This window comes from Bombus vancouverensis, chromosome 15 (genome assembly GCF_051014615.1).
Source record: "Bombus vancouverensis nearcticus chromosome 15, iyBomVanc1_principal, whole genome shotgun sequence".
Taxonomy (NCBI): Eukaryota; Metazoa; Arthropoda; class Insecta; order Hymenoptera; family Apidae; genus Bombus; species Bombus vancouverensis.
Window position 1 is genome coordinate 12,712,239 of NC_134925.1, and position 26,564 is coordinate 12,738,802.

The 26,564-nt window shown below is 32.9% G+C and overlaps 4 protein-coding genes across 13 annotated transcripts in view; 2 read left to right on the forward strand and 2 right to left on the reverse strand.

Annotated features, from left to right (window-relative positions):
- Positions 1-9: 9 nt before the first annotated feature.
- Positions 10-2,239, forward strand: Sar1 (Secretion-associated Ras-related 1). 3 transcript variants are annotated; one of them, XM_033341212.2, is made up of 6 exons: positions 10-127; positions 541-637; positions 877-996; positions 1,270-1,335; positions 1,426-1,661; positions 1,727-2,239. In XM_033341212.2, the coding sequence occupies exons 2-6, from the start codon at positions 595-597 to the stop codon at positions 1,841-1,843; spliced, it is 582 nt and encodes a 193-aa protein (XP_033197103.1). In that variant the 5' UTR covers positions 10-127; positions 541-594; the 3' UTR covers positions 1,844-2,239. The 3 variants fall into 3 exon arrangements, with proteins under 3 accessions (XP_033197103.1, XP_033197101.1, XP_033197102.1); XM_033341210.2 differs by having other exon boundaries at positions 107-263; XM_033341211.2 differs by lacking the exon at positions 10-127 and adding an exon at positions 320-341.
- Positions 2,240-2,690: 451 nt separating this feature from the next.
- Positions 2,691-5,855, reverse strand: Hibch (3-hydroxyisobutyryl-CoA hydrolase). Of its 6 annotated transcripts, none has more exons than XM_076624550.1 (8): positions 5,718-5,855; positions 4,826-4,913; positions 4,380-4,426; positions 4,054-4,295; positions 3,716-3,957; positions 3,425-3,644; positions 3,149-3,336; positions 2,691-2,973 (listed from the first exon to the last, which is right to left on the reverse strand). In XM_076624550.1, the coding sequence occupies exons 1-8, from the start codon at positions 5,721-5,723 to the stop codon at positions 2,843-2,845; spliced, it is 1,164 nt and encodes a 387-aa protein (XP_076480665.1). In that variant the 5' UTR covers positions 5,724-5,855; the 3' UTR covers positions 2,691-2,842. The 6 variants fall into 6 exon arrangements, with proteins under 6 accessions (XP_076480665.1, XP_076480663.1, XP_033197092.2 ...); XM_076624548.1 differs by having other exon boundaries at positions 4,380-4,534; positions 4,718-4,913; XM_033341201.2 differs by lacking the exon at positions 5,718-5,855 and adding an exon at positions 4,982-5,259 and having other exon boundaries at positions 4,380-4,534; positions 4,718-4,913.
- LOC117160476 (peptide deformylase, mitochondrial) lies at positions 5,803-8,378 on the forward strand. Its single transcript, XM_033341208.2, has 3 exons — positions 5,803-6,033; positions 6,437-6,814; positions 8,160-8,378. The coding sequence occupies exons 1-3, from the start codon at positions 5,803-5,805 to the stop codon at positions 8,274-8,276; spliced, it is 726 nt and encodes a 241-aa protein (XP_033197099.1). The 3' UTR covers positions 8,277-8,378.
- A 1,050-nt stretch (positions 8,379-9,428) lies between these two features.
- The window catches only part of LOC117160473 (tachykinin-like peptides receptor 99D), a 46,019-nt gene continuing 28,883 nt past the window's right edge, over positions 9,429-26,564 (reverse strand). Inside the window, exons 3-7 of one of the 3 annotated variants that reach the window (XM_033341205.2) lie at positions 22,523-22,741; positions 20,734-20,884; positions 15,273-15,469; positions 13,435-13,580; positions 9,429-11,160 (exon numbers count right to left, since the gene is read on the reverse strand). In XM_033341205.2, coding sequence (XP_033197096.1) covers positions 11,042-11,160; positions 13,435-13,580; positions 15,273-15,469; positions 20,734-20,884; positions 22,523-22,741 — 832 coding nt within the window. In that variant the 3' untranslated portion in view covers positions 9,429-11,041. Of the gene's footprint in view, positions 13,581-15,272; positions 15,470-20,733; positions 20,885-22,522; positions 22,742-26,564 lie in introns of all 3 variants that reach the window. The other 2 variants (XM_033341204.2, XM_033341206.2) reach the window with 2 other exon arrangements.

A 26,564-nucleotide genomic window follows, 5' to 3' on the forward strand; every position in this document is an offset into this window, starting at 1 on the left:
TATGGCAGACGGAAGTAGACGTCATCAGTGCCAACTGCCAGCCAACTAGGCTCGTTAAAGTTGTGCTTTGTATAGCAAGAAAAACACTTTTTCTCCGTCTTTTGCAGCTTCATATATTTCATATAGGGTACGTTAGTCCAGTGACGAAGAAACGAGTTTTACATAATTATACCATGCGAACGCTTTTCTGACCCGTTTGCAATTTTGCGATTTGGTGGTGGTGAACTAAACATTATAAAACTGTTATTCGTAGGCGAGATCTGGTAAGTCTATCGAATTTCAACTGTAATCGTTCACCGATTATATTCCAAATACCATTCTTCATTTCGATGTAATAAACGGTAATGATTTAATGTTTGTTTGACCATAGATAACCAGTTGTTGATACTATTATTTATACTTATATACTTTAGTAGAGCTTTTCTTATAATTTAGATATATCTTGAGTTGTATCAAGGCTGTAATGAATCTAATAGGTGGCTTCTATTATAACCGCAATTACTTACACATAATAATCTTGTCAACTCGTCATTGTTGCAGAGTCATTCGATAGTTAGTATATAGTAGAGCTGACATTCATTCATATCTACAAATATGTTCATTTGGGACTGGTTTGCAGGTGTTTTGAATTATCTTGGTGAGTATAATTTCCATAATTTTGTATATGTATTTTTAATATATATCTTGATCTATGTATATAATACATTTGTATTATATTTATATTTATAAAGTCACGCTAAAGATGCATGTGAATTGACTTTATTATATTCTTTTTTTCCCTAATAAAAAAACATACAAATTTTGTTAGATCGTTAAATATCTTTAACATTGATTTTTGTTTGTGTATTGTGTATGATTCTTGCTTTGAATTTTTAGGTCTTTGGAAGAAGAGTGGTAAACTCTTGTTTCTTGGTTTAGATAATGCAGGCAAAACTACATTACTTCACATGCTAAAAGATGATCGATTAGCTCAACATGTGCCTACATTGCATCCAAGTAATCAATATTCAAGATAATTTATATATACATGTATATCTAAAAATTTACATACGACACAATTGTTCTTATGTAATTTTACTTAATATACATATAATTTATAGCTTAATACAAAAATTTCTTACAAAAAGTTGATTCCAGATATTTATCTTTAAGTAATTTTGATTTATGCCAATTCAGTCTCAATATTTTTTAATTATACTTTACAATTCAGTGATTAAATTTATTCATAGTACATTATATAATGGTATCGCGTATGTTTTTATGCTTCAGCATCAGAAGAACTTTCTATTGGAAACATGAGGTTCACAACATTCGATCTTGGAGGACATCCTCAAGGTATAATTAATTGACTTGTTTCAGTGCTGGCTATAATTAAATTGTACAATATTATTTTTGTTAAAACAACGAGACATTCTTCCTTTATAGCTCGAAGAGTCTGGAAAGACTATTTTCCTGCAGTGGATGCCATAGTGTTCCTTGTTGATGCAAGTGACACATCACGGTTACCAGAATCAAAAGCTGAATTTGATGCACTTTTAACAGATGAACAACTTAGTGCATGTCCAGTTTTAGTGCTAGGTAATAAAATCGATAAACCAGGTGCAGCATCAGAGGATGAACTTAGAAATTACTTCAACCTGTATGGTCAAACAACAGGAAAGGTAGATAGTTACAATTTGTTTGACATGTATAATCATATAATCCATAATGTACATATAAATTCTAGGGAAAAATTTCTCGCAGTGAAATATCTGGTCGTCCACTGGAATTATTTATGTGTTCAGTACTGAAAAGACAAGGGTATGGCGAAGGCTTTCGCTGGCTTGCTCAGTACATTGACTGAATGCATAAAATGATTTAAATACTCAGATTTGTGGCAGTTTACTACATTTCCCTTTCCTCTGATTCATATTGGATGTTATTACAGAAGTGTATTATCCTTTATGTGAATTGTGCAGTAGGAAAGGAATATCAATATATAAACTGCAATAAAACAGATTCAGAACAGTGCAAATAAGTTTTAAAAAAAACATCCAAAAAATACAATATGACAAACGTGATAGAACTAATTTCTTTTATTTTAATACATGGAGCCTACAATCTATATAAATTTTTTTAATTCCATACAAATTCTGTGAATTTTTGTCATTTTGCAAATTATATTATGGAAGTACTTGACATAATAAAAATGATATAAACATTTTGATAAATAAAGTAATAAACTATTTAAGGATTTTAAGTGTTTCTTAAAATTATTTTTTATAATGTAAATGTTCTAATTACATTGAAAATATCTGAAGCAAATTTCTCAAAATTAAAAATTATAATGTTGTAAATGTATTTGGTTTGGTTTTTCTTTTTTACTTCAAAAGTAAAGATATGAATAAAGCAGGAAGTGATACATCTTGCTTGCTTAATACACTGTCATTTCTCCTTTTTAAAAATCACTTTCTTTTTTTCTTTTTTAAATAAAATACAAGTACGAATTATAAAAAGGGTGGAAGCACATACGTTTCATTACAGAACTATCAATATTGTAGTAGTTACATTTTGGTAGCAATTTTTTGAGATATTAATAAAATCTTGTAAAAAATCACAGATTGTCCTTAATTATATAAATGTTTGTGCAAACTTGATTAACAAAAAATTAGAAAAGGATTTGGAAATAAAATTTGTATATATTAACATAATAATTATAAACACTTATATATTTTGTTCATTATTTTTCATACATAATGTATACTTTGTGTCTGTCTGCTGTGTGTGTGTGTGCGCGCGCGCGCGAGTTATATTTTATATAATATTCATTTATTGTGCCATTTCCTTAATATTCTGATCAGTTTCAAAGCTGCAATTCTTTTTCTTCTAAAAGTTTTGTAAATTGTTGATCTACATAAGCATCTGTTACTTCTTTTAAACTGTTAGGATTCCATATTGGTTTCTGATCTTTATCGATTAAAAGAGCTCTTACACCTGTAATAACAGTGAGGATGATGATGATGATGATGATGATGAAGACGATGATGATAATGATAATAATAATATTAATAATAATAATAATATAAATAGGCTTTATATATTTGCACGAAGTACAATTGTTTTGAAGGAAAGAGTATACACTTATAAATAAACATGCACTTATACGCACCTTCACAAAAATCGCTTGTTCTGCTCAAAGCAGTACACGCTAATCTATATTCCATTTTTAAACAGTCTGACAGATTTAATGTGCTCCCTCTTTGAATAGCACGCATAGTGACTTTTAGAGAAGTAGGAGATGCTTTTAATAACATTTGCAATGTATTTTTGGCCCATTCTGAATTATCCTCTTTTAATCTTCATTAAAATAAAATAAGCATTAAGTACATATTAAAGTAATAAATTACAATCCTACATAGCTTAATCATTGTTAGAATCATTTTACCTTTGTATTATTTCTTCTACAGATGATGCAGCAAAATATGTATCAATTTTATTCATATATGGTGCTAAACTGAATTCTTGATTGAATTTTATACATTGATACCTGTTTAAGACTTCCTTAACATCAGATTGTTCAGTTGTTAATAGATCTTGTTTTAAATATGGTAACTTTTCGGAAGGAATGAAATGCGTCGCAATGCCAGCAAGTACTACATCAATGCCTTTCAACATGATACACAGCTATGAGAAAGCTCTTAATATGCCAATTACCAGATTTAATAATTTCTCATACCTTTTAATCGATCTCCAGTTAATCCAAGATAAAGACCCAATTTACCTTTCAACCTAGGTAAAAAAAAAGTCCCACCAACATCAGGAAATAATCCAATTGCTGTTTCTGGCATTGCAAATAATGTTTTCTCTGTTGCAATCCGATATTTACCGTGAACAGATAATCCAACACCGCCACCCATAGTTATTCCATCTATTGTAGCCACATATGGTATTTTATATCTACCAATGAGGTAATTTAAACTGAAAAATTTAATTTGAAAAATTTAATTATTTAAATAATTTTATTAATTTGTAAAGTATATGAGAATGTATTGTTTAAGTTATTTTATAACATACGTATACTCCTTTCTGAAAAATGTTTCACCTAAGATTTTATTCTCAGTTTCTCTTAATGTATTAACGATAGATTTCACATCACCACCTGCACAAAATGCTTTCTCTCCCGCACCTTCTATTATTACTAATCTTTTAGATGATTCCCATTTTTTAAGTACCGGGTATATTTTTTCAACCATTGACAAATTTAAGGCATTCAGTGCTTTTGGACGATTTAATATGATAACACCTTTGTTTCCCACCTTATTTCAATGTGAAAGATATTTATAATAAATATTTAATCTTTACACTTGCTTGGTTTATTTTATAATTATAAATATACATACATCTTCAAACAAGACATCATCTTCTATGTTTTGTTGTACTCTCTTGGCTGCAATTGTAGTTTTATTAGGCATTGGAATTTCAGTAGGTGGTTTAGAATCTGGTTGAGGTTGAGGTTGAGGTATCGACTGAGGAAGTGTAGGTTCAACTATAGGGCCTAAGTTAAGTAATAATATATGTAATTCATAAATTAATTTATTATCAATATTTAATTCATACGTCTATTCTATTTTCAACCATAGAAGTATTGTCAACTAAATAAACTTCTATTACGTAGAATTTAATAACGACTTGATCTTTCATTATGATTATAGTTAAAATAGATTTCTTTTTAAAAAACCTGGTATTTCTACCACAGGAGTTGGATATGGTGTCGATGGCATTGTTTCAGGTGGTAATATAATAGGCTTTGGATTGTGATTGTCAAATTTTAAACCCATGTCCTTACCTGTACCAGAACCTTGTGCTGATAAATATCTAAGTTTATTAATTGAATTACCAGCTATGCAATTTAGTTTTAATGTACCACTTTTTATCTAACAAAAAAAAGTATATATATGTTAGTTGTAGCTTTACTGTAAAATCATATATAAATAATGATTACCATTTTGGCTGTTTATTATCTATTTTGTACAAATTAATAATAAAATACAAAATATTAGTACAAATAATGTAAAATATTACAGCACAAACATATCCAGTAAGTACATTAAGAAATGTTTAATCACACAGGTTATGAAATATCTTTAAATTAGTATGTTGATATTCTTGTTTTTTTTTCACCCATACGCGTAACATAATGATAGTTGTCATTTTGAAATCACTCGAGATATTATGTAATAAGCGTAAAATACGTTGACAGCATATAAAACATAATTTATACATTGTAGTTAAATTGAAAGTTATATTACGTTAAAAATACATCATATCGTTACATTGTAATAATAAAATACATATACATATATCATTTATACTAATTAAATATCATTATATATACAGAAAGCAATTATTAGCAGATATCATATATTATGTGAAAGAATAATATCTTTTGAGATTTATAAAAAATACTTTTTTTTAAATATTCCGTAACTTTAAATAGAATAAAGAATCGACCACTATAATCATATGCAAATAATATTGTGCAATAGGTGGTCATATTAAATAATTTATTAAATTCTCTATTATATCAATTTTGTAACTATTTTATGATTATTTTTGTAATTCTTAGAAATATTTACAATATTTGTGTCTAACTAAGGCGAATTGGTATCATATTTTCGCGCCGAAACAGAATATATACGATATATATATATATATGCGATTTTGGCTAAAGACAGTACCAACATATCTGTAGCCTTTGTGGACGCATAACCTACTGACTGTCCTAAACGATTTTAAAGATACTGTAAAACAGTAATCATTACAATGTTCAAATATTCCAGTTTGATCAGTAGATGTGCGAAGAATGTGCAGAAGTGTAATTTACGTTCTCTTAGTTTTCGAAGCATTAAACAACTTCTTTCGATATATTTTCGAGAAACAGTCGAAACTGCAAAACCTCCTTATGATCACATTTGTCAAGTTGGTAATCCTATTTTGCGACAGAAAGCGTCACCTGTCGACACAAAAGAGATACATACGGTAGAATTTCAAAAGGTATGTTTTGTTTCTTATATTTTTAAATAATTGTTATAGCTATTCTAATAATAATACAATAATCTAATTTCTTCCTGTTACAAATCAATAAAGTATTTCAAATTAATTTTAACTTGTTTATTTATGTTTTTTAATAAAAGAAAAGTATCAGAAAAATATATAGCTAAACTTATTAGTATACTAAACTATAATATTATTATTAGTATACCAAAGTGATATCAAAGAGGAAATTACCTCTCTCTAATATGTACCTCTGTGTACTCTGTGAGATACTTTTTCTTGCGAAAATATAACTACATGTAGAGAAGTTATCCAAAAAATATTATAATAATATAACAAAGTTGTTCTTTCTATGTTGCAATCCATTTTACGACGATGACGTATGTTTATTTATTTACTATAGGTACTCGATCATTTATATAAAATATTGAAAAAATCTGATACAGTAGGATTAGCGGCCCCACAAATCGGTTTATCCTGGCAAGTATTTGCTATCGAAGTAACGGAAGACTATGTGAAAGAGATTCATCCAACCATACGATCACATTGTCAAATTCATCCTTTTCCGTTGACATATTTCATTAATCCAGAAATGCAGATAATAAATCCCGAAGAACTGATATTTCATGAAACATGCGGAAGCGTCGAGCATTTTCATGCAGAAGTACCAAGGCCGAAAGAAATTCAGATCAAAGCACTTGATCGATTTGGAAAACCATTTTGTTGGAAAGCAAATGGTTGGTTAGCTAGGATCGCTCACCACGAAATGGACCATTTAAAAGTAAGTTACCACTTTTTTCGTCAGTTTGCTTTCTGTCACTTATTATTTCAATTGTTATCTATACTTTCCGAAGAAAACGCGTTTTAGAATTTGCACATTTTCTCAAGTTATCTTTTTCTGTAAAGATCTATCCAAAAAATAAATATTCTTTTCTATTAATATATAACTTCTCACTTTTAATATTTAATTTAATCGTAAAGTGGTAAAACTATGAAGAAGTAATTTTTGTTAAATTACTTAAACATCTGCATTAAGTTTTTAAATAATTTTTCCTATTCATTATAGTTTTTGTTTAATATATTGTTTTATTATTATTATTTATAATGTATTATTTTTTCAACCATCTTACAATAAATATGTTAGCTTTAATAGCTTTTCTTATTAATGATGTAAGATATGTATAATGGTCTTTAGTTATATAATTATAGAATTGTTTCATTCTGGATAACTTAATTACTAGTACTTTCTAATCTAATATAAATTCTCTTTATTATTATTTTTTTTTTTTTTTGTTCAAAATAGGATATTTTTTTGCTGTTCCCCTGTAGTGTAATGTATCGAAAAATGTAGATATACTTAAGGACAATGTTAAGAACAATCACTAAATTTATTATGTATTTTATTTGTTAGAACATGGAATGCCGCCATTTGAATTATAAATGGTCTCTTTTTTTCTTTTTGCAAAATCATTCTATAGAGCAGTCTTTTATATATGAACAGCATGAGAATTCTTGTTTCGTCTATGTTGATGTTCTCATGGTTGTAAATAAATTTAGAATAGCCGTTTGAGTCGCAGCGGTCTTTGAAAAAACAGAGTCGAAAAATGCCGAACAGCGCGATAGCGCTTGTCTTAATCGATTGCGAAGAGAAGCAAGCGGCGAAATAGCGCTCGTCATATTTGTTATTTTATGAAATACATCTGTATTATTATATATGCATACTATTAGTTTATAAATATTTCAAGTTTCGTTCGATAAAAATTATTGAGAAGATAACAATGAAATAGAAAATACTGACAGCGGTCCGTAGCGCTCAAATGTGCTGGGACTTTTCGCGATCGCGCTGCTTAGGACTCGATAGATTTATAATAACTAATAAGTCTCTCAAATAAGATCGGACATGATTTTTGACTGATAGAACAAAGACAACCATGTGAAGGGGAAAACCAGATGAGGTTAACTCCGTTAGGTATTAATCTAGCAAACTGTGGTCTTACTCGTCCAGGAATAACTCCATGAAGTATAATTTTTTATTACCGAGTTAATGAGATGTAATAATATACTGATTGATAAATGCTTGTGTAGATATCACAAATTGTCATGCAATTATTTGTTTTTTTTTTCAGGGCTTAATATACACCGATAGAATGTTTCCGCTTACGTTCGACTATATAGAATGGGACGAAGAAAATTGCACTAATGTAAAAAAAGATACTGTAAAAGTTAAGTATTCTGTAGAATAGCTTTCATAATGTGTACACGAATTTATATTGTTAGATATAATCTGTTAACAAGTTAAATTGAAATGTAGTATGATAATGTATAAAATACTGTGGTTTTGAAAACTTTTTGAAATTATTTATATCATTTATATTAGTTTGCCTTTATTAAGCGGATATATCAATAATCGGTGGAAGAACAATTTGTAAGATGTTTAGTAATCATTACACATATAATTATTTAATCATTTATATCATGAGATATTGCTAAATCAATGCTTCTTATTTTTTCTTTTCTCTTTATATTTAAGATTTGCTAGGACAGTCGAAAGTCTAGGTTTATGATACATATGGATAGTATTCTCTGTCTTTTAAGAAAATCAAAGGGGCATTAACCGGCCAATCGGTCGCTAATCAATCACGAATTGCTGTATATTCGGCAATCACGTGCACTTCGAACATTCTAGATGTTTAGAGATGTATCATAAACCGAAGATCGAATTTCGTCTAGGACGTCTACAAGACGAACGTAGAGGTCCCATTAATTATTAGCGTGAGCGTCTGATTCCGTCAATTGATTTTTTGTATGATTTTTTTGTCACGGACATCAATCCTATATATTTTAGGATGGGTGAAGGTTATCCCATACGGATTGCCTACGAAGATTATTTATACCATCATCCCTTTTGTTGGCATTGTATAGCCTTAATATAATAACGACGGAGTCTAGAGTTTAGAAATTAATCTTAATACATCGCTGCTAGTGAGATACGACACAAAGGGTATATCATTCGTGTAATATTCGTGTACGCAGAGATGCGTCGAAAGTTACGCGATTAAGATTATTAGTTTATTTGTACCTTCTTATGGACTATAATTTATTTTTGTTACAAATATTTTCTAACAAATGATGCATCTATTTGTCAATATGATATACCAAATATTATACTTACGAAATACATATTTCTCTTACTATTCTCGTTTCATATGGATTTTTTTCATTCTTTAGAGACGAATTTACCGGTTGCTTTACTTGTTTTACTTTGTAAAAGTAAAAGCCTGCACTATATATTTATTAATTTACATTACATTAAATTACATTCTTTAAATCATCTTGCATATCGAAATCGGTGAGGAGGTAGCTATGCGACAGGTTGACCAAAGTTACAATAAATATTTATGTTGACATCATATATTTTCCTCTTTCTCTTAGTTTCCATAGTGTTTGCTTATGTTGAAAATACAATCAAATATAGCGAGTCCTTCCCTATAGACAGAAGCAGTACTCTGTTACGCTAGTATTCACATATTTTTATACATATCAAACAATATATTCACTTCTTACTTTACCGACAAGCTTTTTCATTACATTCGATATAATCACTCATACATTTACACTTGACTAGTTTATTAAAAAGCGTTTGTTTTCCCCAGTGTGTTCTTTCGCCGAATTGCATTACAGCCGAAAATCTAAATAATATCAATTAAATAATAAATTTACATTTGCAGTTCGCCGTTTTAAATATAGAGAGAAGTATGTTGATTTTTTCCTTTGTTGGACAGAATTTTTGCTCGGTAAGAATAGCGTTGCTAGCGAAATATTGTCAATGCTCTTTAACACATATTAGCGAGCTAAGATTATTTTTACAAACGGCGATTTTTTACAAATGACCGATTAATTCCTATGACAGGCTAAACGATAAATAACTAAGACAGTTTAAATCATGAGATTACAGAAAGAACGAAGTAAATATATTTTCAATAAAAATATGTAAATTTTAGTAACGGTTGTTTTATTTATAAGTACATTTGTGCGTTTTTATAACGAAAACGTTTGCTTGTCACAATCTTCTTTGCGAATTTATGATAGTCGTGCTCATTTTTTCTATCGATTACAATATTTTTCTTGCTTCTCAGAGCAGTGATAGTTGCGAGGTAAATTATTAAGATACAAGTCTGTACATGTATGTAGTAAAATTCCATAAAGAATATAGATTTCGTTTTTTAGGAAATTAGAATTTGAAATAGGACATCTTCGTGCAACGAATATTAATATAGATATCTTTTTATCATCTATTTGATTTATCAGCAATTATATCGATACACCATGTAGGAGCACGAAGATTATTTAATTAAGCAAGCACTTTATATATTTTGCAAACAAGCAAATCGTACACGAAGCTGCTATATATGTATCATTATATATGTATTATAGTTTATATACTCTTGTTAGAAATTTCTCCTAACTATACGATCTTTTTCCGTTAGAAAAAAGGAACGTTTCGTTAACATATGCAAATAGTAGTAAGTAGATTATTGGTCCGTTATTTTTGATACACATATTAAACAACAAAGTATTTAAAGTATACAGAATTTAACGGAAATAATATAAAACTAAGCATCTAATCGTTTTGTATGGTGTAGCAATCGAAAGGAATCATAAATGGCATTCATAATTGTATTCGTATATAACGATATCTATCGACAGGAAGAAACTCTGTTCTTTTCGTCAAATCTCGATTTAACTGTACTGCACGTCAAGACGGAAATATGATCTAATATTTAGCTGATAGTTAACATCTCTATTGAACAGAATCAATAATGTTGGAGCTATCGTTCTGGTGAATAATAATGGCTCTGCGTAATAAAGGGGAACCGATACGTCATGTCGCTTCTTGAAACTTGTCCTATTTCACTTGCGTCAGATGAATCTTGAAGAGATTGACTGCTTAGGATATGTACTCTTATATCCAGGTATGTACTCGTTGCTCAGGACTTTCCTCCTCCTGTCAAGATACATGGCCGCCGGCAGTTTGCGAAGTTTTCCACTTTCTTCCCCGACGTTGCGCCAAAAACCGATCGTTTCCTCCTCTCGAAGATTGTAGGTACAAAGGTATTCTCGCCGTGCCTATCGAAATTAGAAACAGGCCTTGTTTGCATCCATTTATCGATTCTTATTTTCGAATCGATTTCTACTGCATCGGAATCTCATTTCATCTCATTTCATTTCATTTCATCTCATTTCATTTCATTTCATTTTATTTCATTTCGTTTCATTTCATTTCATTTCGTTTCATTTCGTTTCATTTCATTTAATTATTTCATTTCGTTTAATTTAATTTAGTTTCATTTCACTTCATTTCATTTCGTCTCATTTCATTTCAGTCCATTTCATTTCATCTCATTTAATGACTCGGTATTAACCCATTAAGGGGCAACATTGCGTTAACGATATGGAATTTTGTTATTGCATTCGATTTACACACTACTACTCGATTGTAATTGTTAATTTTTCCGGTTAGAAGAGCACATTCCAAGGATTTGCCTAATATCGTTTGTTACTAATTATCTCTTTCACCTAGATTCCACGTGTAATTTTATCAAGTCTTAAGAAATTGAAGTATTTTTAGCGCTATGATGGATTATTTTCTTTTTTTTGATCTTAACAAAACGGTACTGTAAAAGTTATTTTATCTATACTCTTAAATAACATTGCATTTGCGCAACTTTTCCGGATTATTTCACTGTTTCGTCCTTAATGGATTAATGTACAAGCACACGTGTAAAAATTCATTTTTAAGTTACATACGGGAGATTGGAGTTATTCGTAAATTGCTGCGCCTTCTTTTGGTAACGCGATACTTTATTTTTATCCGTAGTTTTGTCTTTTTTGTTATTTCAAAGTCGAGTAACGATAATAAATCTTAAGGTGAAAGTTCTAAACGACAAAAATCATCGATCATAAAATTGTCGATAAGAAGAAGACAACATCGTGGCGGCTTTATATCATGACGTTGATATTATATCTCATTGTATTTGAATAAGACCCGATATATATTACGTCACTTTAATACACCTGCGATATATTTTTCACTCTTTTATCAATTAAACAAAAGTATGTAAAATAACTTCAAGCTCCCGCATTCCATTTGTGTAAATCTTTTTTTTATGAATCGTTCGATGACGAAATACCAGGGCCTAAAATGTATAAATGTATACATATATCTGAGATTACATATGACGATGAATAGTTTTCACATCAACCGCATTGTATGAAAAAGCTATAAACGCATTGTTAATATTCGTTATAATCGGGCGATTGTTGGTAATTCAACGGTGTATCGCGATTACGAAGACAAGCATTGTTGATAAATTAGTCGTTGATAAAAGAAAAAATAGAAAATTATTTGGCATACTATATACGTACTAGAAATATATGTATATTATTTTATTAACCCTCAAACGGCAGACCGCGGACAACAATGAATCGGTTATGTTCCAACCATGTATGAAATTTCAATTTCCATAGTAATTTGAAAATCGTCGCGTACAGACGGGAAGAGAAAAAATTATAATTACGAATTTTATTCGAAAAATATATTTATTTATCTTTATATAGTTACTGTTGCATCTTTATTACAAGTTTCTAAAAACTATGAAACTCTAAAAATAGGATCAAATTTCCAAACATCATAAAACTTTAGGAATTATAGGTTGCGTAGTAAAAGCTACAGACTTACATGTGTAAAAATAAGAAAACCATGAGAAAATGATGAAAACTATGCAATAAAACACTCTACAGCACGATACAAATTACATACAATACGAACACTATGAAGCTAATAGAAATCTAGAGAAGTTAGAAAATTGAATTTTGTGTTTCACATGTCTTTGCTGATCGCACTATCACGATATAACTAGAAAGCGTTAAAAAATCCATTCTTTGGTTTTATTCGATGCTTGCATTCGAAACGATCGTCTCATAGCCGCGAGGGTTAATTGATAATAATTTTTCTTCCAAAAAAATGTACGCGTAAACGCGAATCTAATCGTATGTGTTTAACATTGATATTTTAGACCCTGAAGTGTAATGATTATTTTCATCGATGCTTTCGATTAGAAAGTTGTTCCGCGGGGTAAATTATCGGAAAGAATCGAACCGGATATCGAAGGAAACAACGATCGGGGTTTCAAAGTCGATTTCGTTACTACGTCTCGCGATTCACGTCGGCATTGGTTTCGCCAAGGACGACGCTGGTAACGGTGAAGTCGTGCAAATCTATGTAAGAATTTCGTGCATCCGTGTGGGCGTCGTCGTGTTCGAAGCGTGACTCGCTCGTGGATGTTGTGGACGATGTGGTGCAAGGACGTTCCGAGGGTGTGCAGGAAGACGTACACGTACCGTTCCGTGATATCCTGGTGTTGGTTTGAGGACTTCCGGTGCAACTGTATCGAGACGTTAACGCTTCGGAACGTGATAACGAGGGCTCGGCGGCAACCTGTACCATCGGACACCAGGAGAAAAAGTGGGCAAATCCTCGCCGAAATCTGCAAGACGGAACAATCGTTATTGGTCAAATCGTTAAATAAATACCAATTTCCCTTCCAATTTATTCTTTTCTAATTAAAAGGTTTACGGGAAATTGGATTTGACGGACCTGCACGGAGAAATGATTCCATTTAAAATCGTATTTCAAACAGAATATCGCCCGATATACATTTCGGACGGAAAACACGGCTAATATTTTATTGGAAAGTGAAAGGATCGGGGGTTACGTTTCACTCTTTTTTCTTTCTCCAACCTACTTGTATACATTCTACGTATACGTACAATACGTTCGATGCACGAGTGTTAACGACGAGAACTATTGGTCTATTGTGACCAGGAGATTGTTTGTTACGGACAGCAGTATTTTACTTGTTTGATGCGAAACGATAATAGCGATACTAGTATTGGTACTGGTACTGGTACTGGTACTGGTACTGGTACTGGTGGTACTGGCACTGGTACTGGTACTGATACTGGTACTGGTATTGGTACTGATATTGGTGCTAGCACTGATACTAGCGGTAAAATTTCACCGGAACAATTCCTGTGCATGACGTGTAAAGGGATTCCGGTAAATGGCTATTTTCAAATCAATCATCCGGCACCCGTTTCATTCAGTTTGTGGGCCGAACAATGTTGTCTGGATTTGTCTTCGACGATTCATGCGGTTCTTTCATATGTACATATGATGTACCTATGTCGTATCTACGGGAGAGCGTACCGCAATTGAAATCCCTATCTACATATCATCGTCCGTGTTAGACAGAGACTTTCTTTTTCAAAAGAACGTATTTTCGATTTGAAAATACATTCGTGCCTTAAATTACGACACCTACCGATAATTTCTCGTCTTGTGATAAATCTATCGTTAATATTATCGTTAATACTATTGTAGTAACAACGATGCATCCATTCTCCCGTACGAAGAGAAAATCGACGAAACAAGCGAAGCAAACGAAAAGTCGAAAGCCTTATTCACTGTTTCAACGTTTAGTCAGAGTACGATCGGTTTGCGCGATGGCGACATCGTAATCGATAAGGTTCTATCAAAATGCCATTATCACCACTAGCTGCAAACTTTTACCAATTAAATTCAAATCTTGATGTTGAATGTACGACATTACACTGTTAAATGTGGTTTCAGATTACAGAAACCGTAACTGCGATCGAAGCGTGCGAAATGCCGTCTATTACGTGTCAATTTCGAAACGATTAATTAAACAAAGAAATCCGACTGATTCAAACTCGACTATCGCACGATGTATTTTCTTCGTTGTTCTATTCAGAAAAGCATCAAGTAAGGTGTAAACTATTACTGACGCGATTTTACCATGTTAGCAAATAACAAAAATAAGTTTAGTAATTCTATTTTATAAATTTCTCGAAATTTCTCCGTTACCCTTTTTATTATATTTAGCATTTTCACAACCACGAAACAAATAGTTACGTAAGCACGAAACAAGTTTTTTTTTTACTCATATGTCATTAGAAGTTTATGAATGGGTTAAAGAAACCTTTCGATAGTATAATTAGGCAAATACTTATACGTGGCAAATTTTCAAATGTTTAATCATGAAACTAAAATGGGAACTGGAAACTGGATCGATTAATACATGTTTCTAAATTTCCTAAAGGCATTTCGTAAAGGTTAGTGAAAGGTACTTACGTCCTGTTTTAAAGTAATATTTTACCTGGAGTTCATCCAACAGTAGATTATGGGATTATACATGCTGTTAGACATGGCGAGCCAGTAAATACCTAAAAAAACTTCTTGGATGTATGGCTCGTTTGTAATCTCCGGGAAGTATGACGTTATGATGAAGTACACGTGAAACGGTAGCCAGCATACTGCAAATATTACTACGACAACAATCATCATTTTCACAACCTGAAAAACAAATGTACTGGTATTTAGTAGCCATCGTTGTTGTTATTAGTCGTTACTTTCTATTGGTATACATATACGATTCTTCGTTTAGTCGAAGAAAGCTTGGGAGCTTTGTCATAGTAGGCTACGGAGATCGATGGTAGAAGAAAAAGTTCGATATCCATGATACTATTTTGACGTTTTGTTTAATTATTTCGCGTGCACACTGGATGCTTTCGTTACCTGATGATTCGTAGAGTCGATCGAAAAAGACGGAACGTTCGGAAGATATTCGAATTACGATTCGAACGATACGAATTCGATTACGAATTTCTCATACACAGGAACATAGAAGAAAATACAGGAAAACAACTATACAATTACACGTTTAATATATTTCGCATGGTGCAAATTCAAAGCTGTTGGCGCGATATTAAAACTGGGACAAAGGATAATATATCGAAATATGTAAGTTTACAAACTATAAAAAGCTTGTAATTCTACCAATATCTTTATATATTTCTCTCCTTTTGTTTCCTTCCCTTTGTTTTTATATTATACCGGAGAATACTCCGCTTCTTTACGCTTAATGAAACTTGTATTACGTCAGGAACCATAGGTACGCAGCACGAAACGTTGTTAATCAAGGTTGCTGATCGCCCGACCTACGATATCTTGTATTAAGAAGACACAGCACGTAAATTATATTTTTTAACGTAATACATCTTTGTCTGGCTATTTGATATCCTGCATTTCTTACTCGTTTCACTTTCACTGAAATAAACTAAACTCATACATATACATATACATAATGATTAAGAAGAATTCATACTTTTCATTTTTCATTTTGTATTTACCCCAACCATGAGAGTCGTTAAACTTTGTAGTATATGAGATCTAAATGTTTGGAATAAATGTCTGGAATAGAATTTACCATTGTTCGTTTAAATGTATTTTCATTATCTCTCGAATATTCTACTTGTCTACTTGTCGAAATTGCAAAATAATCTTTCGATCGTCCCTAAATTGTTTGCGAAATATTTATTGCATCTCAGGGCGTTTCACATTAAAGGGCAACTACTAAATATTCAAATGATTTTGCTCCTCATTTTATTAAGTCTATCGTCATAGTTTGTCTAGAAACATTTCTTTTGCGATTAACTATTTTTTTACTTACCATGTCCAAGATATATCTCAGGTTGCCGTAAGATTCAATCATTAAAATAATAAACTACAAAGTTACTTTTAGCCATTGTCGATTCTTCGGTACAAAGCTTACTCTATCGAAAGAAATGATATATTTTAAAGTTCGAAGCATCGAATATGCAGATCAACCTCTTAAGCTGTTTCCAAGAATGGAACTTTTCGAAATTAAATTTCTCATTTTGCTTGCAAAACAATAAGCGGAACAAACGTTTTATATTTCACGATAAAACCTGTATATTACTAAAATGAAGATGCAAGATCGGAACAAAATATAAAACTATAAAGGAATGTAATAGAATATCCCTTTTTTCGAAACCATATCACCCTATCACGCAAGTCAATTCCCTTAAATTCTCGCTTTTACGGTTCACTCGCCACTACGCGGAAATACACTTTGTTACATATACTCTGCATACATATATGTACATCTATGTTCATATATCTACGTAGGTATATCTATTCTCTACTATTCTAAAATTATTTGTTAGTAAAATTAGGACGACAACGAAACCTTGGTCGCATCGTCGCGTTGCGTCGTCGAGAAAATTTCGATGGCCATCTGTTATATTTATTCGTGTAACTAGACTCGCGGGACACATTCGCATTTGACGAGATCGTCGCTGTCCCCTGGCTCCCCTTCGCTCGATTTCATCTTCACGCCTTTAATTTCTTGGCCTTTCCTTTTGAGAATTTTTCTCACAAATTGTCACATCGTGTGTTGCGTGCATCGCTAGGTCAGTGCTCGCACTGTATCTACATACATTTGCTTGTATCGATCTCAAGAAATTTCCCAGAAAAACACAAAATACGAAATACAAAAGTAGAGGATAAACATTGCAGCGTTCGATTCATCTTTGTTGATGAAACGTACTTGAGCTACCGTCTGTTTATTAGATAGACCGTAGACCGAGAAATTCTTGTATTCGTCTGTCGACTGATTTCAATCTGAACTTTCTTCAACGATGTTCTTTGATCCTTTTACGGGGCAGGTGATCACGGCCGTTGGAACGTTGTGTTTCTACGTACGTGGCAAGATGGACCATCGGTGATTCCGCATATAGAGAAAAACGAGAGCTCTTTGCCGCTTAATCGAAATCCAATAGGATCACTTGGGCATAGGAGAAGATTGCAGAAAGAGATTTCCTCATACCCATACGCGTAATCTCTTTCTCTATTTTTTTCCGCCCGTCGCGTTCGTTATTAGTTAAATGACCGCTTGACTGATAAACCTATTACATTCGATAGAAAAGAAGACTGAACTTGCGCGAAATATCAAATGCAAACGAATTACGTATCAAACGTATCAAACAAATGATGACAATTCGTACAAAGTTCGTGCTCCATTATATAATTAATAAGAAATTGAGCAATGTATCAAGCACTTTAGCCTAATGGCTCGATACATAGTATGTGCACATAGCACCTACACGTAGGTTGATTGTATAAAATTCGAAGGAAACCATTGGGGTTTATACATTGATGCGTCCAAGTTTCCGATCTATCAATTTGTAACGATATCAGTTGTCGAGGGAAAACGTTTGGAACGATGGTCAGAGGAATTTCCTCAAGAGCTAATTCCTTCAAAAATTAACTTTCGTCTTCAAGAATGCACGACAAGTTATTAGACGTCACGACGAGAAAGTAAGAAAGTTTCATCAGGCGAGCAGGTACTGCTTCCTAGAAAAATTTTCGCCTGAGAACACCTTATTCGGATTTTATCAAAAAAGGAACTCCTCTTAGTAAGGAACGTACGTACTATCGTAAGAAAGTGCAGTTCCACTATATTTGCAGCCCAATTGTAAAAACGATGGAACAACATAACACGAGTGTAATAAAAGTTTCAAGTCCGGTTTCGTTATTTTTCGAAACCTGTACGCTGTACGTATACCTATTCGGTCGTAAAACTCTAACGTCACGAACTAACACTAACGTTCACTGTCTACGATGCATTATCATTATCAGGGTGTATGGATAATCTTAGTCGAGTCTCGTTAATAGAAGAATTTCTTAGGTTTCTTCCGATATATTTAAGATCACCTAAGTTTGTCCTTTAATTATATATTTCAGTGTAAATTTATGTATCGACTGAAATTTTAATCCAAATTTTTTGGCGTTAGCTTTTCCCGTTCGATAATCATCATCGACGTATCATAATCTCTTCGAGTAATTCTTTCCAGTTAATTCCACGGCATTTTCTGCTTTAACGATTTAAACGAATGACTTTAATGAAAGTAAAGCTATCGTACGTAGTTTTAATCCCATACACATATATGCATATATGTATAACGAGCAATTTGATTTACGTTCTGTTTTAAAAGATTCGGTTACTTAAATTTTATTAAATATCACCTTAACTTCCAACTGTTAGAACATTTATCTCTATTTATTCCACACGTGTAACAGTACTATAAGTATTGGCTGATTACGAGTTAACACACGCTGCAAATATATGATTCGTTGGAATTATTACGAAATTGTCATAGCTTAAAACGAAATATGTAAACTTTAGAAAGGAAAGTAAATAAGTAAATGATTGAAATTATTGTATCGCCTTAACAAGTACTATGTGAAAATTGTTAAGAAACCATCGAGACATTTGCAAATTGCATCATCGACGCGATGTGTTACGAGAGAATTTAGTTTGCGAACAGGTGCGGCGACCTGGTAGACCTTCTAATTAGAAATTATAGCGTGGCTTAACGTCTAAACTGCTTTTAAACAAAGATACACCTACGTGTGGATATACCATAATACCGCCTCGCGTGTCTATCGTTGAAATCCAGACGTTAAGTCTAGATATTTTTGCGGCTCGCGTTTAAAATTAATTGGCAGGATGCCTTTCCGGAGTAATTTTACGATCGTTTTACGATGTGGTTCTAGGCGACTCGAAAAATCCTTGAAACAAAAGGATCGAAACACGTTAAGCCAATAATATCGGCATTCGTTCATATCCCTTATCATTCTCTATTTGCATTACATATTGGTGTCGTTATTTTTTTACGAGTTCAAATTTCAAAATCGAGTACTGCAAAAGTCGCTACAAATATATGTATCTAGAAATAATATTTGGATAGAAATATGTAAATAATGGGACAGTCGATCGTTGGTTCGTGGAATCGTAGACTGCATTAGAAAGAGAATGAAAAAGGAGAAGACTGTGAAACGCCAACAACAACAAGCTTTGAAAATGCATTATTGAATCTAATTCACGACAGACGACAAAGGAAATAACGTTTTTTAGATAAAAGTACGTAGCTTTACCGTTATTCCTCGTATAAGGACGGTTAAGGACAAACTATATTATAGGATTATAAGACTTAAACTATAAACGATGTATCAAAGCTTAGACCAACGTCGATAATTTCATTATTCGAAAGAAATAATCCATCTTTATTGTATTTTTATCGCGCGCGTTTAATTTTGAAGACGTACTATCTGTCGTAAAACGTTCAAAATAACAATTGGATGACGTAACATAGAGAACACGTTACAGAACTAGCGCTTCGTGCGAAGAAGAAAATGGTGATTGTTTGGTGGTCATATGCAAGACATTTATTCCTGTTCGTCATAACCTGGGGCTACAACTACAACAGAAACATATTGTAAACAAGTAGATGAAATCGTACGTGGTTTAATAACGAAACGTGGGATTAATAACGAAACGAGCCGCGTTGGGGAACAAATGGAAACCAATCTTGTTTCATGATAACGTAAAAGCTGTCGTGTGTCGAAAATAACCACACGAGAACTTGAACTATTAGAATCGAACTTTTAGTTTCGTCGCATCCCTTTTATATCACGTATGGGGTATCCGCCCATCTTTCTGCATTTAAAACCATTTTTCAAAGTACAAATTTCCGATATTCGATGATATAGAACAAGAGACGAATGTTTTCGAGGAATGGAAAATCGTCCAGATCAAGGGATTAGTTATCGTTTGATAAAGTGCGACGGTAATTAGTAATAATTAGTAATAATTAAAGTTAACGATTATCGTCGCTCTCTTTCCCTGTTTTTTTCTTCAATGAAACACAAAGCATAATAAAAGAGATGATTTCATTCCCTCGTGATTTACATACCCTGCGCTTACTCCTTATACCTTCCAATTGCCCGGCGGTATTTTCGCCGATGCTTTGCGAACCCCATAACTCCAAACCAATTCTGGCGTACGTGAACGTCATCGATCCGATTGGTAAAACATACGTCAGTACCATAAAGATCACATTATATCTGAAAACAGGAGACGTTGTATTTGAATACACGTGGTTATTCACATTGGAGCATATGTTTCGAGTAATATGAATTCGTATTTCCTTGATATGTCGGTCATACGTTACGCCATTTATATTTATATTTATTTCCTTATATAACCGTTTGTCCGTTAAAAAGTCTCCCGTATAGTATAATAATATAAAAACGTTTATGTACACGAACCATGAATTTGATTTATCTTAAAATTTTCAAGCGAGTAGAAAGAATGTGGACAAAGATACGCAACAACGACGTCGTGCTTAAACATGCTTAAAGCATTTCGCTTTCAATGAATTCTGTGATCGAGCTCAAAGCATAGTAGTGATAGCTTTGTGTGGTAGTTGAATAAAACTTTGAACTGCACTTTTATCAGCTCCAGTTGGTAATTAAAAGTAACACCGATGAAACTCGATGCAGAGTGTTCGAATCCATTAAATCGAGGAAATTGCAGATTATTTCCTCATCTTTAGAAAGTGTGTTGATGAAACTACCGAACTGTACGTACGTACCGTTAAAAAATGTTTTCAAAGGAACTTCTATTCTATGTGCACGAACGTTTGCACAGTGAGCTCGAGTATTTCATTCTAGAGTGAGTAGAGTAGAGTGTATTTTCATATACAAACTGAGCTAAGCTACAAAATTGCGTTGTTTACATTTGTAACTAGAATGAAACATTAACGCATAATAATTGATCGATATTGTCGAGCATTGTTACATTCTGTACGTACAATTGTGCAACCATAAATCGATCAACATTATTTATGGGTTGTTAAATGTTATTACAGTGTTTTCCTCTTTTAGTATTTACAATTTAGTATTTCGTTTTATGAAAATGCGATATGCGTTTCGCTCGTGTTACACAAATTCAGATTTATGTAGGAATTATTTGAATCGTTCATTTATCTCTCTAAATAGTCTAGATATTTATATTTGTATGTATAAAGACTTCAATCGACTATCTAAAACTATGTATACAGAGAGAAAGAGAACAGACAAAATGATACGACGTTGAATTCCTTTCTCGAAATAAAAAAGGCAAAAGATATATATATATATATATATATGTATATATCATTCTGTTCATTGTCTGTTCTTTGTATTTGTATGTTGGTTGTATCAAGGTTGGTCACACTTGTGTATATTTTCACGGGAAAACTGAAATAACGAGCCGTCGATTCTTTTGGTCGTTTCATCGGTCGAGTAATTGACGATGTTGCTCGCAGACTAAGCAAAATTCGTTTTATGGTAAGCTGACTGATCGGCAGAGCCGATCGTTTACGCGTCATAAACCAGTTGTTAGATGATATCTGTGATCGATATCGAACGGTGCAAGGATTTGCTCATTATAGTTGTTCGCGATAAACAAAATTTTAAGAGATAAAAACGGGGCCTTTTTGAAATTTCGTTTATAACGTTTCCTGCGATCGTTTTAACCTTTAAAATTTACCTTTTCACGTAGCTTTAATTCCACATTGCTTCGCAGTGAAATTCTACGGTTCTTGAAAAGGTTGGTTCTTCGAGAAAGTGTAATGAGACGCTTGTACCGTTTCAGCACGAATTAGCATGCATGAAATAGGAAAGAAAAAGGTTGCGTTTCGATTATTAAGATAAGCTCACAAGTATTCGTCGTAACTGAGACCATTGTCGTCTCTGTTGGGAAAATCGCCGTAGCAGATCACTCGTATTTCGCCGTTTGCAAAGTTTTGAGTGTATGTTGTGTAGAAGAGTAGCATCGGTAGCGAGAGGATAGCTCCTACGATCCAAATGAAAATCGCTATGCAGAGGGTAGCTCTTTTACCCATGTGAGGTCTCAACGGGTTCATGATGGCCATGTATCTGCAATACACGATACGTATTAACTGTTAAAATATCTTTTTTAATGCATATGAACCTAGCAGCAATCGATACAAACACTAAACTGGAAGATTATAATGCAAATAAAGGACGAATCTTTCGTGATATTAACACTTTGACTGCCACGTTGGTCATGTATGTGACGCCACTTTTTATAATTGTAAAAATTGAATGAAAATTGACAGTTGGGCCATTTTGAATCTAACGGATAAACAGAAGATACCTTGAAATAAAAAGTGTCCCATCGTACAAATAAATATTTTTATTAAAACATCAAATGTTTCAACAATATATTCTGTATGATTTGCTTACGACGAAATAACGAATGCGAATGGTTTGTTGAAATAAACGAAGCCTTGTTATAATATGTCGCTATCACCCGTGACCACCAATAAGACAAACAGTCCATTGGGCAACAATGTTGTCTTATTATTATCTTCCCATTATATGCTTTGAATAATAAAAATACTCCCGTGGCGTCCACGAAACATGTAATTTCGGCGTGGCAGTCAAAGTGTTCGAGCTATGCTATGTACTAGTTGTACTATTTACGATATCATTATGGACATTAATGATAGTTATATATGTATGTATACTGCGTGCATACATAGAGCAGGACGCAACTCATGAATTTTAATGATTTTGAAATATGTTGTTAAAGTCAATGTCCTGAGTAATTTTGTTACTGGGATCGGGAAGGTGTGCTTGCTTTTATGCAATCATCATCATATTAATCTTACATAAATTTCATGTAATTTCACATTTCCTGCAATAAACTTAATCTCGAATTAATTACAGCCAGTCACTCGCATAATAGTAACACGATAATACGAAAGTGAGACTTTTATCGTTGTATTTACTGTCTCGCGTCGTTTATAAAGTGAATTGTACCATGAAACACGTTATATGAACCAGTGTTTTCATATCTGTAGAAACGAAGCAAAGCTAAACTAAGAGATTACTTGTCAAAAAGCATACGTTTAAAAGATTATTAGCGAAGGGGTAGGATAGTTGTTACAAGAAAATGAAATTAAATCTTAATTTGTATGGTGTAACTGATCGTATGGTGTGAGAGAAAAAAATCAGAGGATAGCTTGCGCTATTACACTTGCAGATTGGATTAACGACTGACATACTTACACGCTTTTTAAATTTCATTCAATACGGTTTTTCTTGCGTCGCGTCGTGTCGCGTCGTGTCGCGTCGTTCAAATCTATCCCCAAAGTTTTCCAATGTGAATTTGAATCGTGAAATTCTTTGTCAACCAGGGAAAATGCGATTTCACTTATTTCCTTTATTCTACGTAAAATCTTGTTGCAGCTTTTTATGTTTCTTCGTTTTCAATCGTCCGTCATTGTAACGTCGTCGCGTTTTGACGATTTTTCAGTGATTTTCGGTAATTTGACAACAACAAACGATAACAGCAAAAATTAGTCGATACTCCATCGGTAAGAAAACGTAATATTCAAAATTGCCAAAATAATTTTTCCTCCATAATTAAAAGTAAATCTATATGTATAGTAGGCATTAAAAAAGTACAAGTTTATGATGGTAAACGAAACGATAGCGATCGAACAATTCTTATGCAGCTCTTGCAATATAGGTCACTATAGAATGTTTACGACGGAAGGTTTACGTCTGTTGAATGTCAAATCCACTGTAAACAGAAGTATCTTTGAAATGCATACGAGTTGAATATATCCTCGCCTTTGAAATAGAATCGAGATTTTAGATGCCAAAGAATGTCCACTTTCTTTGCGTAAACTTCGATAAAGCCAACTTGCAACAAAATGTTTCGCATATACGATAAATTATTGTTAAGAAGAAAAATTGACCTATTCGAATCGGCATGGTTCATCGTACAATAATTACTACATATATATTTGATAAATAATAATAGTCTGTTCGGTAATGTATCGTGTTTGTCGATGCACGTTAATGCGATGTTTATATAAATAATTTTGATGCCATATGCGTAAAGAAAAGGGTGGCTCTGCTTATAAATTAAGGTTTCGAAGAACGTTGAACTGAAAATATCAACGTGTTTATCGCTCCAATCGCATGTTTCATATAAAAAATAATATGAATTCTTACGTATCTCGTTATACGTATCTGACGTATAGAATAACTGTTTGTATAGGCAACTACGGGTATTTTAGTCATACACCGCGCTCTATAAAATGTGAAATAATAATAATTATAGAACAGAGTAGCCCGAAGAATCCGATTGACAAAGATGTTTAAGAAAATCATTAAATACTCCTTTTCACGCTTGCTATTCGCCGCACGTTCACTTTTTCTCAAACGTGATTTTCGTTTGCTTCGACCAACAGGTCAATCTTTCCAACAGCTTTTATTCGTTCTATTTCGCAACCTGTATAATCAGTAGATCCAATCGAAAGCACATACGTATGTAAATGCAATATACGTGTTTGCTGCCCTTCTACGTTGCTGTTAAAACAAAATTTCGTCTATCGCACAGTAAAACAACATTTTTTAACAAGTGTTTTGAGCAATTGAAATGTGCGCGAAGATTGTGTAAAAATTTCATCTTTTAAAGTTTATTACTACGTGCAATATGCGTACCAGTATATATATATATATATATATATATATATATATATATATATATATATATGCATAAGAAATGTCTTGTGACTGTCGTCCATTTTAATCTTCGCTTTTAAATATAAGGAAAAGTACAAGTTTTAAAGAATATCAAAGTTATATGACATGCCAGCGCGAAAGCGTACTCTATCAACGTACGAAAGTTTCAGAAACGATAGCTTCTCGCAACTCGATGCTTCACACGGACGATATCTTGACCTGAAATTTCTGCAAACTGTCCGATGTCTTGTGAACGCAATCGTGCGAGAAACTGCATACACGTTACCACTTACCAACTCGAAGCATCTCTCATTCTAGAAACTAGACACTCGATCGATTTTATCCACCTGAATCTTTCGTACTTTGATCATTCTCGTGCTTTTCATCTTTTATTTTACGTTTATTTCAATCTATACTTATTCGATCGTTACTTGCTTTAAATCCAGTTTACTTCCCTTAAATCCACCACACCGCTCTAATATTCTATTCTTCCGAATTATATTTTTCGAATAGGTACATTTAGTTTCAACTTCCAACTTTAAACGCTGTTACCGCCTTATACGATTGCATACGGATAAAGAAAATATGTTGATTATTTTTTCTTCAAAAATCTCACGCCTTCGTTAGTTCGTTAGATGCGCGAGTCTGATACGTTCCCTTTCCTAGAGGTATCCAGCGATGTCTTTCCATTGTATCCGGCGTATCCTCCTTCTACTTTTCACTGCTCTCTTATTCTCTCTACGATTTCATAGGCAAATGACCATAGTGCAAAGACCACGCTCGCAAATGTTCCCGTTATCCTCCATTTATAAGCATACCGATATTGAACAACGAAATTGGCGCTTCGCCGATGAATCGATCGATCAAACTGCGTTCTTTTCGCAATAAAGGAAAGACTGTGTCCAAGCTCTCAAGCCAGGGAGTCACGAGAAACACCGGACAGTTATGTCTCGTGCATTCACCACAGGTCGCTTTCAAACAGATCCGAATTCAGATCCGAATTCAGATCCGACCAGTTACTCCACGTTAGTTTCGCGATCTACGTCAGAGAGGAAATAAATCTAAGAGACTCGTTTAATCCTACTAATCTACGAAGTATGTTTCCAGTATGCAAGATATGCAAAACTTCGTATGCGAAGAAATTTCTTCATTGTGAATGTCTACGTCATACTTTTAATAAGATTTCAAGAGAATAATT